The 16831-nt window shown below is 44.0% G+C and overlaps 1 protein-coding gene across 6 annotated transcripts in view; it reads right to left on the bottom strand.

Annotated features, from left to right (window-relative positions):
* LOC144127797 (uncharacterized) overlaps positions 1 to 16831 on the bottom strand; it is a 468909-nt gene that overhangs the window by 385391 nt on the left and 66687 nt on the right. The window contains exons 1-2 of one of the 6 annotated variants that reach the window (XM_077660715.1): positions 6079 to 6142; positions 4273 to 4458 (exon numbers count right to left, since the gene is read on the bottom strand). The exons of the other annotated variants lie outside the window; for them this stretch is intronic. Of the exons in view, the coding sequence (XP_077516841.1) occupies positions 4273 to 4287 (15 nt within the window). The 5' untranslated portion in view covers positions 4288 to 4458; positions 6079 to 6142. Of the gene's footprint in view, positions 1 to 4272; positions 4459 to 6078; positions 6143 to 16831 lie in introns of those variants that run through there. 6 annotated transcript variants of the gene reach the window in all.

Here is a 16831-nt window from a genome sequence, read left to right as displayed (position 1 = left end):
CTTCGCCTGAAACACCGCAGTGCAGGAGACCACCCAGATGACGCCTTTTAGGCTCGCCCATGGCAGGGAGGCCACGACCACGCTAGACGCCATGCTGCCCAACGTTACAGAAGAAGAGAACGTCGACGTTGCCGCCTACCTTCAACGCGCAGAAGCAGCTCGAAGGCTTGCCCAATTACGGATCAAAGATCAGCAGCGGTCCGACTCCAGACGCTACAACCTACGAAGACGCAACGCGGAATACAAGCCAGGAGACCAAGTCTGAGTGTGGACGCCCATTCGCCGCCGTGGATTGAGTGAAAAGCTTTTGCGCCGCTATTTCGGCCCGTACAAGGTTCTTCGTCGGCTAGGTGAACTGGATCATTAAGTCATCCCTGACGCAATGACTGCATCCCAGCGACGCCGCGTACGACCAGAAGTTGTCCATGTAGTCCGTCTGAAGCCGTATTATGCGCGCTAAAGGCCGCTGCATTTCCATGCTCTATTTTCGCAAGATCCGTTTTTTTCTCTTACTAGTCGCATTATTTGTTTTAATGCATCGGGTCGATGCTTCTTTGGAAAGGGAGTAATGCCGCGAGTATTTGCAGTGTTTGTTCGTTTTTCAAATCTGCCGCCACACCACCTTATCGCTTTCTTTGCGACGCGAGACGCGACTAGATTTATCTCTATTGATCGCAGCCAGGCAGAGCTGATTCTACGTTGTTCCGGAATGTTCGAGTAACTTTGCACGCTTTATCTCGAAAGTTCACTATCAGCTTTAAATCGAGCACGGCCGACAGCGGCGGGCATTCGGTTCGACGACCGCCGAGCACGCTTGTCGCTTCGCCGCCGCCGAGTGATTCACTCCATTGTGGGCGAAAGTCAGCCCAATGAACAGTTTTCTTTTAGAAGACCTTTTCCCAGTGTTCATCGCTCCTTCGACTGCCGTCACCACTACGTGACAATATTGTATGAATGATGAATAACTGCGCGTTTGCGAAAAAACGACAAGAGTTGGCATTTATATATCAAGGTTTAAAGGCATCAGCCATGTGTCGCACCATGTGGCTATTGTGTCGATATCTTTTTGTAGCAGGTGACTATCGGTGGGATCACGAAGGGGGCTGTATATTACACAGTCGTCCGCGAACAGTCTTAATCTGGTGCTTGTGTTTAATGGAAGATCGTTGATGTAAATGAGGAATATCAGTGGGGATAAGCCAGCCCCCTGGGGGACACCTGATGATACATCGGTAAGGGATGAGCGGTAGCCATTGCATAAAGTGAATTGCATGCGCCCATTTAAGAAATGATCAATCCAGGCTATTAGGTTATGAGGAATGCCTAGGGAGGAGAGTTTTGCGAGCAGGTGCGAAGGAACACGGTCGAAGGTTTGGAAAAGTCTAACAAAAATGGCGTCTATTTGAAGGTTATTGTCCATAAAGTGTAGGATGTCATGAGTGAATTCGGCCAACTGTGTTTCACAGGAATAGTGTTTTCGAAAACCGTGTTGGTGGGGGTAAAAGAAGTTAATTGAATCTAGATGGCTCATTAAGTTTGGCGATATAACATGTTCAAGTAATTTTTAAGGAATGCTGGTCAACGAAATAGGACGATAGTTGGAAGGATTTGTGCGGTCACCTTTCTTAAATATTGGAATGATTTTCAGCTATCTTCCAGTCATCGGGGACTTCTCCGGATTCCAATGATTGGGTAAAAATTAGATGCAGGATTTTTCTTGAGACTGAACTAGTATTTTTCAGGAGTTTACTATTTATATTATTGCAGGCAGCTGATGATGAAGTTTTGAGAGAACTGATTTAAGTTCACTATTCTTGCCGGTGTGACTGACTTGTGGCATGTGTATTGCAGCGATGGCTGGCAAAAAATTTGGGCTGCTGGTTGCTGAGGAGAACACTGAACAGAAGTAATTATTAAGAATTGCCGCGCACTTATTACTGTCTTATATTAGCGCGTATTATATTAGCACGTATTAGCGTCAAGAAGCTTAATTCTACAGGATCGCAGTTTGGGGGAGAGAATACGCCAGAATTGCGCCCGTCCTTGTCTTTTCTCGTCCATGTCTTTTTTAGCGCAATTCCCTTCTTTAAGTATGTACGACCGACTCGCCCAACAACGTGCACTTATTAGGGCTTGTTTGGAGGATAGAATGTAAGTGGGAAGAAAAAAAACTTCAGTGTGACGGAGGCTAATATTTCATTGTATTCTTTAGCGCATTGATGGTATCGCTCCCAAGTTTCAGACAGGTTACGCAAGTTAGCCTTACGATAAAGACGCTTTTTCCTATTAAGAAACCTTTTCAGGTCTCTATTGAACCATTCGTTGTCACAATCGGATTTTACAAGGAAGGACGGAATGTGTGCGTTTTTCAATGTGAGCATTGCAGTTTTAAAAGGTTCCCAGTTGGCATTGACCGAGCGAGCAGAATTGGATTTAATAAAAGTTATATAATTCTGATAATGCGAGGCTGATGGCATCTAAATTATCCCTTTTGTAGTCGGTTATCTTTTTCGTTGGGGACCGCTTTGTGATGGGCAATGATAGGCGGATGTGAATTAGATTGTGATCGCTAATGGCTGGTAATATGGTTATGCTTGTAACGTCATCGGGGGAGGTTGTCAGAAGTAGATCAAGAATGTTACTTTCTCTTGTGGGGCATGTAATGACTTGGTCTAGGTTGAAGTCAAGTGTTAGATCAAGGAAGCGTTTTGATTCGTTGGTAGGTGAACTATTAAGCACTGAGAGGAAGGGCCAGCTAATGTTAGGGAAGTTAAAGTCGCCGAATAAATAGATGGGGAATTTGGAAATTTATCTTTGATGTCGTTCAAAGCACGGCACAGCGCATCACAGAAGGATGAATCACTATCAGGTGGCCGATAGCAAATACCAAAAACGACTTTTTTTGCCCTGACATTCACGGATGCCCACGTGAGTTCAAGGGTGTCGTCACTAAAGATGTGAGACGAAGACAAGGTGTTCTTGATGGCTATGAGAACGCCTCCGCCTTTCTTGTTTTTCCTGTCATGCCGGTAGATTGTGTAGTTAAGGTTGGAGTAAAATATTTCACTGTCTCTAATATTGTCGTTCAGCCAGGTTTCAGTGAGTAGCACGACTTCCGCTTCAATATCAGTAATGCAACCTTCAAGTCTGTCTCGTTTAGGGATAACGCTCCGCATATTCGTGAACGCAATATTCAGGTCGAGGTATAGTGATGGACGCTGTGTAATGACGGGTGAAAGTACTTCTTGGTTGGTGCGTCATGTATCGCTTTGTTGAGTGTTTGGGGAGGGTGGTCTTGCGTTTTTGCGGACGGTAGCTGCTGAGTTTGGGCTTTCCAGAACGCTATCAGCGTTATAATAGCATTTGCTGCCTATGTAAAGCTTGTCAAAAGCAAGTTTAAAGGCACACTTTTTTAGTCTAACGAACTCAAGCAGCTTTGAACGTGCTTGGCGTGTAGGAAATTCAGTCTTCTCTTATGGCGTAGTTGGTCCCTTTAAGTTTCCGCCCATGGGAAAGAATGTTCTCTTCTGTTTTGAACTGTGTAAATTTTACGATAATGGGGCGTTTTTTGTCGTCGGAGGGACTTCCAATACGGTGGGCACGTTCGATGCTACTCCGGTCTAGTTGAACGTCAAGGTGATCTGCGCAAAGTTGAACAATTTTGTTTTCTGATTCGGTCCATGATTCGGTGTTTGTGTCGTCAAGGCCCCAGAAAGGCAAGTTGTTGCGACGCATACGGTTTTTGGTGTCGATGTTGGCAGCTTTTAAGACTGCGATCTCGCGTTGTATGTGGTCTGTCTCGTTAGGCGTTTTTTCGGTATTCGGTGAGTGTTCTGGTGATTCCAGATTCGCTAGACGTTTGCTTTAAGCGGCTATTTGTTTTTCGTGCGAGATTTCAGTCACGCCGAGGTTAGCCATTTCTAAGCGGAGTGCTGCAAAACCTTCTAGTCGGTGAATGCAGGCCTCAATAGGTAACGGTTCTTTAGGCGTGCCAGGGCCAGGTTTGAGTTCGACGTCACCAGATAGTAACAGCATGATTTGTGACAGGTAATTGAAAGCTAGAATATTAACATCAGTGAGCATGCGAAAAACATCGCGCCAATTCGAGTCGCAGGGGCACGACACCGTCACCAAAAAACGGTTGCTACTGCGGTATTATTTGCAATGGTTAAGATAACTAACCTGAAACATCAGGAGTGCGGTAAGCATTGTGCAGCGACCGGTGTCGTGCCCCGGGTGGTTTTGCTGGTTAAGTAAAGTAGCGTTGAGTACCGTGGTTGATGACATAACCTGTAGGGGTGGTTGTCAGATGGGGCCGGCGATTATCGTCGAGAATGGTGTCTCGAGCGTAGAATAGGCGGCATTTGGTCCAAAATTCCGGGCAGCTGCGGTGTAATCATCGGAGGGCGGGAGATCAAGGCGGCCCCACGTACAAGCAGGTGGCCAGTACGACAGCACCTGAAACATCAGGAGTGCGGTGAGCATTGTGCAGCGACCGGTGTCGTGCCTTTATTGTTACTTTAGTAATGCTTTGCATGTTACTGTTTGCACCTGTCATGAGTGCCTTTTCACTGTGTAATGATCGCCAGAGTGTGAGGCGCTTTTTCGCAGTTTCCACTGGCTGACAGTGTATCACATGGTCCATGTGAATGGTATAAATTGTGCTGGTTTTTATGACGCACTAAAAGTTGGTATTCAGCGCCCGTCCTGTGTTTCGTGTTTCTTCTCGTCCTCGTTCCGTTGCGCTGTGTCAATCTGTGTCGTAGAAAGTATGCACCAACTAGCCCACACCAGAATCCTCTTAGAACGTATTTCTTGACTACGCCTAGAAGACGTATTCTGAAATGTCTTTTGACCCGGACATTAGACGAGCTATATGACTGATATAAGACGTTAACCAGCCGAAAACGTATTTTCCACACCGTTTCCTAGCCACTTGTTTCGTTTCGGATAGTTACTCTGAAGACATCTTATATTTCAGTTTATGCTAGCTGGGAGCGGGCGACCCGCTCGAAGGTCTCCAGCCAATCCTCAGCGTCTTCGAACACGTCGCCGTGAAAAGATGGCGGTGTTCGCAGTTGGTGGCAAAGGATCTGCGCCCGGGGCCGAGTTTCAGGGGCCATGGCAGTTGGAGTCGACGGACTAGTCTGGATCGGCGCCGGGAGCCTGGTGTCAGTGGCCATGTCAGTTGCACTCGGCGGCCGTGGCTGCGTCGTTCTCAGGGGAAGGGGCCCAAGTTCAGGCGACTCTCCGCGGATACGGCGGCTGGGTCGCTGGTGAACCGGGGTGAGGTCCGTTGTGATGCTGTGCGAAGTGCGGTAGTCGGGAAACGTACCCAGCACTGCTCCAGGAAACCGTAACGTGCAACGCGAAGGACAACCTCCGGAACAGAGACGCAAAACTGCGGCGGTCCCTAAGTTGTTGTTGCCTCAAATGCGATGGCACATACCCACGGTGGGGGATTGGCCAGGGTTTGGTGCAGATCCAAATAGGAAAAAAAACTCATCCAGGTTTATTTCAAGCGGCTCATAAATAAAGAGGAATCTGAGAGCAAAAGGAAATCACGAATTTTGAGAGATCTTGAGGAAATCGGGATGAAAATCAAGGAAACAAAGCAGTGTGGGCGGAATTACTGAAGTTTAAAGGATTAATCAGAAAGAAAATAATTTTGTGAGGAAAGTGAAGGCATCGAGAAGTTAACACAAAAATCTCCCGGCCTCAAGATATACTTGTGAAAAAGCTGACACACCTGCCTAATGGCATGCCCTTTGAAGGTTGCACCGAAGGAAAGGAGGACAGGCAGAGTAAACGGCAGTCCTAATTCAGCGAGAAGATTTTGCAAAAACTGAATTCTCTGCCGTGCAATCCGCCGACAGTAGAGGATGAAATGATCTATCGTTTCAACGTCCCTGCATGACGCACATAGATTCGACGGCGTGAACCCAGAACGGCATAAATATAGATTAAGGCGATAGGAATCCTGCAGCGCAACAGCGTCATTCAAACCTCGATCCTATTGTCTTGATGCGCAAGAACGTATGTTCCATGGGAATTTTAAATGTTCGAAATCCACTGTACCAAGGATGGGCTCGTGGCTCAGGTAGCAGAGTACCCTAAGTGGTCCGAGCGAGCGAGAACCAACTTCGTCCTCTACGAATACTTCTACTTCTACTTCTTCTACTTCTCCTACTGTGCCACGTATCAATTAATATAGCCTCGGTGATATTTACAACTGTATTATTGCTCGCTGTATGCAGAGATATGGAACCAAATCCGGTTCCAAACGGTGACGCGCAAACCCTGCAGATAATTTCAGATGGCCAAATTGAAAAAGAAATCGGTTTTGGGGGGAAAGGAAACAGCACAATGTGAGACAGGCGTCATTTCCTTTTCTTAAAACCAACTTTCACTTTCCTTCCCTTACAGTGAAATGAAAGTTGGTGTTAAAGAACGGAAATTACGCCTGTCACATATCTCTACCTAGTAACACGATGCAAAAAAAACAGCGCGAACAAACGGGGACTAGACGAAGAATACACAGGAACAAGCGCTGACTCTCAACTAAAGTTTAATCACAGGAAGCACACTTATAAAAGGAAACAGAAAACGAAAAAACACAAAATCAGAACGCATGTGTTACTATGTGATGTCCAGATATGCAACCTCACAGTCACGCAGGAGCAGGGATGGTTGGCTGACACATAATCTTGGTTTCTTTGTCATGTTATACGCCTCGATAATTTCCCTGGTCAACTGGTCGGGGTGTTTGTACAAAATGTCAGTAAAATGCAAGGACGGAAAACATGATTGACACTCTCGGCAATGATCAACTAGATTAGTGGAGCGATTAGATTCTAATGAATTGAGATGTTCTCCGAGTCGTGTGTTAATACAACGTCCCGTTTGCCCAATGTATATCTGACCACAGGATAGGGGGATTTTATAAACTACCCCTTTGGAGCACGGCACAAAACTTTTAGCGTGCTTAACACCACAGGACGTTACAGATTTCTTGGGGTTGCGGGACTTATTTTCTACTGCTGAACAAATTTTACTGAGCTTATTCGGGGCCGAAAAAACCACATCAACTTTATACCTATGGGCCACATTTTTAAGACCATGAGACAGGCGATGCACATAGGGAAGGACTGCGAACTTTTTCCGTTTCTGTTCTTTCTGTGAAGACGGCAGCAATGTCGGCGCTTTAAGCTTTTTAATTATTTTATTGCAACCCAAAGTGATAAGCTCAGCTGGATATCCTGCTTCCTTTAGTCTCTTAGCCTGATTATCAAAGCTTTCTTGCATAGCATGGTGACAAGATTTTGACAACGCAGATGACAAGGATGAAACAACAATTCCACATTTCACTACCTTAGAATGATGTGACTTATAGTTCAGCAGCGGTTTGTTGGCACGTGGCGCGTAATTCCAACACATGTGTCCCTTCCCCTCAGTCAAACATAAATCTAAAAATTGTATCTGGTTATCGACCGGTACCTCAGTGGTGAACTGTAAACCCCGTGCATTAGCTTTAAATGCTTCTAACACTGTAGACATGTGCTTGGCATAGTCCGTTTTTTCAATGAGGATTAAAAAATCATCGACGTATCTGAAAATTCGGTACGGCATTCCACACAAATCTTTCTGGATAGCTCTATCCACGAATGACAGAAAAATATCACTAAGCGCAGGCGCTACTTTAGACCCAATACAAACACCCGCTTTCTGGGTATAGAGTGTGCCTTCCCATTCAACAAAGGTAGATTTAACATAAAAAGACAACAGCTCAAGGAACCCAGACACAGCAATGCCACAAACACTTATAAACTGTTCTTCATCATTGTCCGAAGTGATGCAATCAGAAACAGCAGTCATCATTTCCTTGTGCGGCAGGGAGTAGTATAAATCTACCACATCAATGCTGAAAGCCGAGCATGAACCTGGGTTATGCGCCTGTAAAAACTTGACGACACACTCAGAGTTTGTTACCTTAAAGGGATCATTAATAGATAAAGCTGCCAAATGTTTCTGCAAATATCCAGAAATTTCGTGTTGCCAGGTGCTCTTTTCCGTCACAATGGCCCTAAATGGTAATCCCGTTTTATGTGTCTTAGCAGAGAAGAAAATCTTTAAACAGCTGCTTTTTGCCTTAACTACACTCCCTTTAAGTCGCTCCAGATTCAATTGTTCAAGCAGTTGCACCGCTCTGCTTTTTACCTTCTGTAACTTCGCCGAGACCGGCTAAAAGTTCTTCTCGATGGCTACTAATGCTTTATCCGAAAATAATGATTCAGGTATGACTACAAAACACCCTTCTTTATCCGCAGTTACCAGTCGCAAGTTATTCGAGACAAGGAAGTTAATCAGTGATCCGAATCCCTTTCCATGCTTGACCCCCGTAGAGGTCCTGGCTAAAACCGCTGTACATTCCTCTACGCACCTGGGTCGAGACTCATCCGGTGCCAAGCGAGAAATCGATCGCGCCATGGTCACCTTTTCTTCCCCTCGCAGGTGTGGCTCAACACAGAATTTTGGGCCCATCTGAAGAAGGGCTTCATGCGGTTTTGGTAGTGGCGTATCACCAAGTACAATCACTTTTCCTGGTTTCTGCGACGTCCCTTTCCTTGACGGGAGATTCGGTCGAACCCTGCTCCACAAGAACTCAGTGCACTCGTCAACGGTTTTGCACCATTCACGGTACATACGAGGATGGTGATGTAGACTTCCGCTGTGCTCACAGGCAACTCTCAGGCGGTCCTTGAAAAACCGGCCTTGGTGCCTCCATTCCGAAGACAGGATTTTACATACGCGGCGAGCATGTCCATTGGACGGTTGCAGGAACCCGCAAATCACTTGAAGTTCTGGTGGACACCAACCTTTCCTTGCATGCCAGGAGGATACACGAGCTTTGCACACACACACAGCAACCAACGAGGCCAAGACAGCCGGGTCAACAGGGAGAGGGTTAGGGTACGTAACAGAGCCCGTAGTACTAGAAATGAAATTCAACAGGATAGATAAGCGGGCGAGTTGGTGATACATAATGCAAAAAAAACAGCGCGAACAAACGGGGACTAGACGAAGAATACACAGGAACAAGCGCTGACTCTCAACTAAAGTTTAATCACAGGAAGCACACTTATAAAAGGAAACAGAAAACGAAAAAACACAAAATCAGAACGCATGTGTTACTATGTGATGTCCAGATATGCAACCTCACACCCCGACCAGTTGACCAGGGAAATTATCGAGGCGTATAACATGACAAAGAAACGAAGATTATGTGTCAGCCAACCATCCCTGCTCCTGCGTGACTGTGAGGTTGCATATCTGGACATCACATAGTAACACATGCGTTCTGATTTTGTGTTTTTTCGTTTTCTGTTTCCTTTTATAAGTGTGCTTCCTGTGCTTAAACTTTAGTTGAGAGTCAGCGCTTGTTCCTGTGTATTCTTCGTCTAGTCCCCGTTTGTTCGCGCTGTTTTTTTTGCATTATGTATCACCAACTCGCCCGCTTATCTATCCTAGTAACACGGGCTGGGGCATTTTATTTTTCAATCTTTTTTCTTGCCCCACCATAATTTTTGTCACATATCTCTGTGGACGCCCAAACCGCACCGTAAGCGAAGGAAAATGAAAGCTGGTTCTAAGAAAAGCAAATGACGCCTTTCCTTCCCTTACAGTGAACCCACCGCGGTGACTCAGTGGTTAGGGCGCTCGGCTACTGATCCGGAGTTCCCTGGTTCGAACCCGGCCGCAGTGGCTGCGTTTTTATGGAAGCAAAACGCTAAGGCGCCCGTGTGCTGTGCGATGTCAGTGCAGGTGGTCGAAATTATTCCGGAGCCCTCCACTAGGACACTTTTCTTCTTTCACTCTTCCTCCTTTATCCCTTCCCTTACGGCGCGGTTAAGGTGTCCACCGATATATGAGACATACTGCGCCATTTCCTTTCCTCAAAAAAAACGTTTCAATTTCTTTCTTACAATGCGGGTTCGGACCCACCAAGGTTATGCAATACAGGCGTCATTTCCTTTCGTTAAAACCAAATCTATTTCACTTTCCTTCCCTTACGGCTCGATTCGGGTGTCCACCGAGGTATGTGACAGGCGTAATTTCCTTGTTAGACCTCTAGCTACATTCAAGATCAAAAAGCCCCGCTGACGGCTCGAAAAGCTGGCGTAGTGAAGCTCTTCGCTTCAAAATTAGGTCATAACATCGAAAGATGAACGAACTGCTTTCCTCTGCACAGCTTCAAGCTTCCTGATTTCCGCTGCCAAGTTTGGGTTCCAGACCACAGATGCATATTCACGAAGAGGGCGGACTACAGATTTGTGCATGAGAAGTCTTGTTTCTTTAGGGGCTTAATTGAGACAACTTACGACGCAGATACCCAAGTGTTTTCAAGGCTTTACTGTAATTGAATCAATGTGTTCAGATCATGACATGTTATTCGTAAATGTTACTCCAAGGTACTTGAAGTCAGAAACTCTATTTAGTAATGACCCTTTGAAAGTGTAGTTGAGAACTGAAGGAGTCCGTTTGTTGGTGAAAGTGAGGACAACAGTTTTCTGGACGTTTAAACTCATCTGCCACTTGTCACACCAAGCACAGAACTTTTAGTAGGAGTCAGTAAGGTTTTTGTGGTCCTGATGGTTATTAATGGGGCAACACAACATGCAACCATCGGCGTAGAGGCGAATGTGAGATGTGATGTTGCATGGGACTTTGTTTATAAAAAGCAAAGAGAGCAAAGCGTTCATATTATATGGTTCATCGCAAAAAAAAAAACAAAGCATTCTATTCCATACCTCAGCTCTTATCTCTCAGGCGGCGGATGATAATCTGAGATGCGTAGATCTTCCTGAATAGTTTTCATAGTAACTATCAAAGCCCTCTATCATACCTTCTTTGGTAACAAATCTAAAATGCATCCTAAGGACATTTCAAGCCATAGCTATGTCCTCTGTCGAAAAGCACAAAAACACAAACTGGCACAATTAAGAGACAAACACATGCTGTTCTTTACACCGATCTCACATGCCTGTCAATTTTCAGCCAATTTCTCATTCCGTTTTTTCATTGTATGGGTGGCACAGATTCCTCAGACTGACGTCTCCACTCTTCCTGATGTTAAAGCTTCCTTCATAAAAGGACCCTCTCCGTGGATCCATTGCAGTAGAAGCCTTTAGGCTGTAGACTATTAATCTAAAAACAATTTTATCAAATTGAATATCAATTAAGGAAGCAGCAATCAATTTTATTAAGGACAGAAAACCCCTTCATGCACACGAAACAGCAGAGTATATGTAATATGCAAAAATACACTGACCACAACTCTGCTTTATGTTCCGGGCACTCTATGAAACAGCAATGTTAATCTACGTTCACACCCACCATGAGAGTATGATTATGAATACGTATGCTTGCATGTGTGCGGCTTAATCTACCCTCCACATCTTTCAGGGCTCAGTAAGGTTAGAAGCAGCAGCACAGTTTCTTTAAAAAGCACAACAGTAGGATCAAGTAGAAACACTACTGCTGCATGCTCAGGGCCATTTTCCTTCAGTGACGGGCCACAGTTTTACATCTGCTTCATTCAAACCTAACACCAAAATATCCAGGTTCAAAACATTTAATTAAACTCCAGGGTGAGCTATGTGGTGCACCACAAGAAAATAACGAGCTTATTAGGACAAAGTTTCTACATTGTACTGGCTATTGGTACACAAAGAGTTCTCCTTTAATGGTAATTCACCAGAGTAAGGAGAGTGTTTGCTTGCCTTGTGTGTTGTAAAACAACTAGTATCTCCAATATATCTCGGTGGGAAAAAGGGTATGAACAAGTTGGCCGAGGTGGACCTCGAGAAGAAGTTGTCTTGATGCAGCTTTGCTTAAGAAAAGCTCATTAATTTGCTCAAAGGGCTAAACATGCATGGCCACTTGCAAGCATGTCTTACGTCTGTATATGCCATGTTTCGCATTCCATTAGGAATGTGGCAAGATGGTATGATGTGGGCAAAATATTATCTCCTCCAATCAAGCTCTCTACTGTCAGCAGACTTGTCAGTAGCAAAACTGATAATACAGAAAGAAAAAACTGCAAAGGATACAACATCAAGCCAGAGTACAGGTTTATGCCTTGAAAAACTGCAGCATCATATATGCTTTTGACATGTTGCAAAAGTAATGTTGTGAAGGTAATGTAAGCCATACCGGGTGTTGCATTAACGTGAAAGTAAGAGAACATCGTAGGTCACTGTCAGCATATTATGCAAATGAACATTTTGGGAACAGCACTAACACAGGACGGAGTGAGAACACAACACAGGCGCTCCATCCTGTGCTAACACTGTTTCCAAAATGATCGTAAACCAACAAGCCCAACTCTCCACTCTTCTGTATCAAAATGAAAACTGCCAACCAAAATTCTTCGAGACCACCACTTCATCAAGACAATCATTAGTGCATCCTTGAAATCGAGGAATTCTGTATAGCACGAAAATTCTGTCAAATCTGTCATTCAGCCCTTGATTAAATGGTACACAACAGAGCTTCAATACCTTGCATCTGCTGCACGCTCAAAGGTTTCATCTCGTTTTTTTAGATCTTAGCATCTATAATTTCAAAAATATATTACGCATTTATTAGCTTCCTTGTATTTCTTGCTTTCATCTTGTTAAGGTCATAGCCTTTAATGACTCATACGGTGACCGTCCCTCCGTTACATCGCCACCCAGGTTACGTGGCACTACGCTTGCGCCAGCTGCTCTTCTCCTCTGTCGTGAAATGAATTCAAGCGCGGCAAATTCAAACCAGTGCAACGAGTCGCAAACGGCTTTCACCTTCCCGCAGTTAAGAGATACCTAAGTGCCTCCAACAAATTTTTAGTCTTTCTCCTTTCTTGGGATGTACAAAACTATTTTTCTATAACATAATTCAGTTGTAAAAGAACACAATTGTGTTATCCCATTACTATCGTGCCTATTCCGTTACATACTTCCGAAAGATGAAACATGGTCACGTTAATTCACTTTTTGCCAAAACAAAGGTCCCATGCAGCACATAAAATACTCTGTGTCATTTCTAATGGATCAGTAGGTATTTGATTTCAAAGGAAGAGGAGTAAATATTATTTAATGTGACGAGGCTGTTCTTGACATTTCCACAATCGTAATCTCACAGTTCTTTCTGTGATGCAGCAGTGTTAGGAGTTATAATTTCTTTATAGACTATGCAATAGAGTTGGAACAATTCTGCAATTTTAATGCAAGGCTAATCCTGCCTGCCGCTTAACGTCATCATCAGTTAACATTGCTGCCACATCAACATGTCCTAGGCAAGAAGTGAAATGTTCATGATTGTTACTGTCCTAAGGGGAATGTTGCAATTATTTTCTGCTTCAAGAAAAGTAAATTTGTTGAGTTATCAATGACCATAACAAACAAAATTGTAAGACTGTCTAGTAATAGCTAGGCACACGCATAGAAGTTTGAGCATGCGCCTTGTATGCGGAAAGTGCTGGGTTCGAAACCCAGCGCTGGTGGAAACCCATCAGCTTTCCTCAGGCTTGTGTTTAGCTTTTGAGGCATGAAATGCTATGGAAAAGAGACTTGGACCAGTCCATTTCTTTCATAAGTCGGTGATTCGTTCCGCTATCAAATAAATTAAACCTGCTTCGTGCAATAAAGCCCAATTGTGGCCCTTTTTCCCCAAGTTTTTACAGTAAAACTACCATTCCATTGTCTTGGGAAGTACTATTCAAGCTAGGAGAGCAGAAAGTTGGGCTAGTTGGTTGATATGCATACTGAAGAAGTTGGCACGGAAAAAAAGAGCAAAAAAAAAGAATTGCTCGATTATTCATCCGGCCATTCCAAAGTCATAAAGAACGGGATAGTCACTTCCTGTCTGAAGGCAGCTATCACCAAGTCTTGCTCTCATGCAGTCAATGAAAACATCACCTTCTCGTTGAAGAGGCTGAAAGGGAGCGAGTACCCTCAGCATGTAATCGTGGAAGCTTGTGGAAGGCTGGAAAGGTGGATCAAGGCTGGGTCGCGACCCAAACCCCGGGAAACAGAGCGAAGTGTTGCCGCCCTTATACACGTGCACAGATTGGTACATGGACTTAAAAATGTAGCAGAGAATTACAGCATTCCAATTGTGTTTTCTGCCCTTCGAAAGTTGGGAGCAATCTGTTCACATGTACACAGCCGGATGGATGGAGGAGAAAGGATGGCACGACAAACGAAAAATGAATGCAGCATCAAACACAAAGCCCCGTTCGTTACATGTGCGGCAACGAACGGGGCTTTGTGTACAAATTTCCGTTATATTGGGGCGCACTATGCATCGGCCAAACTGAACAAAGCGTCAACGAAAGATTAGGAGAACACCGAAGATTACTCGGGGGACATTCCCTTGATGACCTCCCTAAACATTGCCGCACGTGTAGCACAAATGTCACGAAAAAGAAAATCCAGTGCAAACCGCTTCTAGACAAAACGACCATTCTATTCAGACACAGGGATCAACTCACGCATGAGCTCATGGAAGCCTTCCATATGTGCATCAGTGGAGAGAAGTGTGTTAGTCAGACTTCCGTCCACTTCTCTAATAGGGAGTATCTGTTCTTGACCAAATCATTGGGGTTCACAGGGCAACATGTGATGTTCATGGCGTTATTGCTTTGTTCTTGTTGGTTTTCCTATTTATTCGAGCATATGTCCAGACAATTAATGTCAAAAGAGCTACTACTGGGACTAGTTGGAAATGCATTCTTGAAGGTATTGGTGAGCACTATCAAAATACGAAAAGGGACGAACACGTGGACGAAGTGCTTCGTCCTGTGTAGTCGTCTTTTTCCGTATTTTGACAGCGCTCACCAATACCTTCAAGAATATGTCTGGAATAAACCTTCAGTTGTGAGTAGCTCTCGTCTATGTCTGTCTACGCTTGTCCTCATTTTTTTCTGCGCCAACTTATTCAGTATACTATTCTAGCTAACCTGTCCAAGAAAAGTATACATGCTGCAATAGAAAGAGCTAATTTTTATTTTTTATTTATGTGCATACTGCAGACCATGGTTAGGTCCAAGCAGGAAGGGCAGGTGCACAAAAAGCAAAAGTATAGCAACAAAAATACAACAATACAGCAAAGATAATGTAGTAAAACAACAATACAGCAATGCAAGACAAAGCAGCAAAAAATACATAATACGCAATATCAAAGATGGCTGAGGAACGCGTCTGTTTTTCAGGGTTGATTAGGTTCGGTTAATGAGTTCCAGTCAGATATGGTGTGTGGGAAAAAGGAAAACTTGAACGAGTTAGTCCGGGCAAAATATGGATTTAAAAGAGCTTTGTGATAGTGTCGTGTATTCCGTGTTGGCATTGGGGAAAGATAAGCAGAAGGGTCAAGTCTGAGTTTATTATTAAGAAGTAATGAAAGAAAATCTAAACGAAAATTTCATCTTCTTACCTGTAGTTCTTCAATACCGTTAGCATGCATCAAGTCTGAAGGGGAGTCAGTGGGTAGATATTTTGAATATATGAACCTAATTGCTTTCCTTTGAACGTTCTCGAGCTTTCTTATGTTAGACTTAGTATACGGGTCCCAAATTATGCAAGCATATTCAAGCTTGGGTCTAATGAGAGTATTGTAACCTAAGAGCTTAACGTTAGCGGGGGCGTTTCGAAGTTTATGCCTTATATAACAGAGCTTACGGAATGCGAGTGAACAGATGTTATCTATGTGAGAGTTCCAGGAAAGGTTATTAGTAAGTGTTACACCCAAGTACTTTACGGACGCTACTTGTTGCAATGGTGATGATTCTAATTTATATGCATATTGTAGAGCGTTTATCTTGTTAGTTATGCGAAGAGAAACACTTTTATCTGCGTTCAGTGTCATGTCCCAGCGCTTGCACCACTGTACAATATTAGTAAGCGTATATTGTAGGTCACTCTGATCGTTTTCATTGCTAACATCGCGAAATAAAACACAGTCATCAGCATATAATCGAATATGTACGCCAGTACAAACTTCACCGATGATGTCGTTAATGTATATTAGAAAGAGTAGTGGCCCCAGTTTTGCTTCCCTGTGGCACACCTGATGTGACTGGGAGACAGACTGGTGACGACCGATTGAAACATGTTGACTCCGGTTAGTTAAATAATCATTTATCCAGGAAATAAATATAGGCGGAAGTCCAATAGTTTTTAGCTTTAGAATAAGGCTGTGGTGTGGAACTTTGTCAAACGCTTTACTGAAATCTAGAAAGATCGCGTCAATCTGGCTGTTATTGTCAAGTGATGCCGCAAATGAATGGATAACTGAAAGTAGTTGAGTTACTGTGGAAAACCCTTTGCGAAAACCATGCTGGTAATCTGTCAGAATGTTGTTGCGATCTAAGAATTCATTAATGCTAGTTGCGACAATATGTTCCATTAATTTGCAGCAAGATGACGTTAAGGATATAGGTCGATAATTGGTCACCTGAAGGCGGTCGCCTTTTTTAAATACAGGTACGACTCGGGCTATCTTCCAGTCCACAGGTACACACCCGGTTAACAATGACGCGCGAAATATAATAACCAAAAACCTGGCCAGAGATTCAGCATACCTCTGAAGAAAACCGTTAGGAATATCGTCAGGCCCTGGGGATGATTTAGTTTTCAGGTTTAGTTACATTGAAACGACACCATCATACGAGATGAAGTTAACTTCAGATGGATGTGCTGAAGTTGTGCTTGGTGCATCGTACGGTTTTGGTTTAGAAAATACACTGTGAAAGTAATTGTTAAAATGGTGAGCAATGGAAGGCTGATTGGTA

This window comes from Amblyomma americanum, chromosome 4 (assembly GCF_052857255.1).
Source record: "Amblyomma americanum isolate KBUSLIRL-KWMA chromosome 4, ASM5285725v1, whole genome shotgun sequence".
NCBI classification, from domain to species: Eukaryota; Metazoa; Arthropoda; class Arachnida; order Ixodida; family Ixodidae; genus Amblyomma; species Amblyomma americanum.
This window is presented reverse-complemented; position numbering and strand designations above follow the sequence as displayed.